This window comes from Helobdella robusta, assembly GCF_000326865.2.
Source record: "Helobdella robusta unplaced genomic scaffold HELROscaffold_520, whole genome shotgun sequence".
Classification (NCBI taxonomy): domain Eukaryota; kingdom Metazoa; phylum Annelida; class Clitellata; order Rhynchobdellida; family Glossiphoniidae; genus Helobdella; species Helobdella robusta.
The window spans coordinates 4,265-7,063 of record NW_008705270.1 but is presented as its reverse complement, the minus strand read 5'-3'; the positions used below and the strand labels follow the sequence as shown (position 1 = coordinate 7,063).

Genomic DNA, 2,799 nt, shown 5'->3' with positions numbered 1-2,799 from the left:
TTATGCTGCCATTGCTAGGTTGGTTGATACGTTGGCTGGCAGATCGGTCGGTTGGTTAGCTGTTTGGTCGGATAGTTGGTTGATTGATTGATTGATTGATTGATTGATTGATTGATTGATTGATTGATTGATTGATTGATTGATTGATTGATTGGCTGATCAGTTAGCTGATTGATTGTAAAATCATGATATTAATATCATTTTTGTTCAGAATTGATAGTGTAATCTTAGTTGTTAGAGGTGCAGTTATTGTAATTGTAGGACGCAGTTGATTGATGTGTCCATAGAGGCAGCTGTGTTAAGGATGCAAGCAGTCATCGACCTTGGAAGGGTCATCAGAGAGAGGAATGTCATGCCCATTAAGGTCAGTCAGTTTGTCGGTTGGTTGAGCTTCTGTGGTTGGTTGGTTTTACTTGTTTCTTGATATGCAAATGATTGATGTTATATATCTACTATTAACATGATTAGCATATTATTACTTTATATATATATATATATATATACATATATATATATATATATATATATATATATATATATATATATATATATATATATGTATGTGTGTGTGAGTGTGTTTGTGTGTGTGTGTGTGTGTGCATATATTATAATATTTTTTTGCAATAATTTTTTCTCACGACTACCCATCACTAAGTATCCCTTGAAGGAAGTTGTAGTGATCCACAAGGATCAAGCAGTCCTTGATGCCATCATATCTTTGCAGAAGTATATCAATGAGGTGTGCTTGTGTGTGTGTGTTTGTGTGTCTGTGTTTGTGTGTCTGTGTGTTGGGGATGTATGCAACATACAAATGCAGTGAATGAATGTGTCGGTATCTGTTTGTATGTAGGTAACATACACATACAAGTAACATACATTATTAATCGTACACACTTAACCATACAAAACCGTACACACACGCGCACATAACACACACATACACACTTACATACATACATGCATGCACATACAGGAATTGAACGTGAAGGTAGTAACGGTGACTAATGACAAGAAAAAGTACCAGGTAACATTAAGGGCCGAACCAGACCACAAAATTCTAGGCGCCAGACTCAAGGGTGATTTCAAAGGGGTCATGGCCAAGGTCGGTTTGTTGCTAGGGGGCTGACTTTGATGATGTTTGATGATGGGGATGACGTTGATGATGGGATGATGATGATGATGAAAATGAACATGATGCTGATGTATCAATGATGTTAATCTCAGATCAAACAGCTGACTGATACAGAGTTGGAAGTTTTCCAGGCTACTAGTTAGTGGTGGTTATCATCCCGGTACACACACGTTCACACACATACACACGTATAGACATACACGTACACACACAAACAAACAAACGTAGGTGAAATTGAAGTAGACGGACACAAATTAACTGGGGAAGACTTGAGGATTATGTATGATTTCGGACGTGATGGTGGCTCGCAACATCATTTTGAGGCAGACTCCGATGGGGAGGTTACACACACACACACACACACATGCATGCATACATTACATACTGCCTGTATAAATTTCCCGGTAATAAATTGATAAATTTCCTAATAATAGTAATAATAATAATACATACATAGACACACACACACACACATACAAACATACATACCGTATACAAGATCCTGGTTCTTTTGGACACAACTCCCGATAGCTCCATGTTGGATGAGGGACTCGCTAGGGAGGCCATCAATAGAATACAAAAACTGAGGAAAAAGGTGATGACGACGACGACGATGATGAGGATGGCGATGATTATCATTGTTGCTATGACGATGGTGATGATGATTATCTTTGTCGTTATGATGATGATGATGATGACGATTAAAGTGATTATGATGTTCGCGATGAAGACGAGGATCGTCACCATCACGTCATTCCCATCCATTTCCGACCTTCCTCCTCCTCCTCCTCATCATCATCATCATTAGGCCTCCTTAAAACCAAGCGATGACATAACCATCCTGTACAACGCTACGGGTCACCTTGACGAGGTCATGACCCAATTTCTTGACCTGGTTACGTCATCGGTCAAGCAGCCAGTCAGAAGAGTGGAGGATTACCTATCAGTTGGTCGGACGGCTGTCATCAATAACTGGGATGTCAAGGATGAAAAGGAGAAAGTGGGTTTTTTGATGATATTGATATTTGATGAGGATGACGATGACGCTTGATGATGATGATGATGATGATGATGATGGTAGTTAAGATGATAGTGCTGATGATGATGATAAGGTCAAAAAATGCTCACTTACAATGATGATTTCATCACCACCACCAGAAACTATCCAACATTAAAGGTGACGAGTTGAGGCTGGCCATCATCAAAGGTCACCAGGTTGAAGGTCAAGGTCATGTGATGTCACCTCACCAAAGTAATCTAACAACAACGACAACATCTCCGACGAAATCTCAGCATCCTCCCCACAAACAAACTGCCTCTGCAGCAGCTGCAGCTTCGTCACCAGCGGCAACAACTAAGAAGCAACCGCCCTCGTCATCGTCGAAATCGCAACAATCACCATCGTCATCACGTGATCCAGGAAGTGACGTCACGCCGTTCTGTAGTTTCATCAACTTTCTGTACGATGGTAACAAAATGGCGACTGTGTTGTTGGAGAATCCTGTTGGTCATTACCCAATCAAGTACGACGTGCTCATCAGCCAGGTTGGTTGATTGCCTGCTGGTTGGCCGGTAGACTGACTGATTGATTCATTGATTGATTTAACTGATTGGTTGATGGATTGGTGTTGATTAATTATTTGACAGATTGACTGACTGTCTGGCTT

General features: G+C 40.4%; 1 protein-coding gene across 1 annotated transcript in view; it reads left to right on the top strand.

Annotated features, from left to right (window-relative positions):
• Positions 1–300: 300 nt before the first annotated feature.
• Positions 301–2,799, top strand: part of HELRODRAFT_195134 (hypothetical protein) — a 3,265-nt gene continuing 766 nt past the window's right edge. Inside the window, exons 1-8 of the mRNA XM_009028047.1 lie at positions 301–364; positions 656–739; positions 974–1,102; positions 1,225–1,269; positions 1,360–1,473; positions 1,632–1,727; positions 1,941–2,132; positions 2,291–2,677. Of these exons, the coding sequence (XP_009026295.1) occupies positions 305–364; positions 656–739; positions 974–1,102; positions 1,225–1,269; positions 1,360–1,473; positions 1,632–1,727; positions 1,941–2,132; positions 2,291–2,677 (1,107 nt within the window). The 5' untranslated portion in view covers positions 301–304. The remainder of the gene's footprint in view (positions 365–655; positions 740–973; positions 1,103–1,224; positions 1,270–1,359; positions 1,474–1,631; positions 1,728–1,940; positions 2,133–2,290; positions 2,678–2,799) is intronic.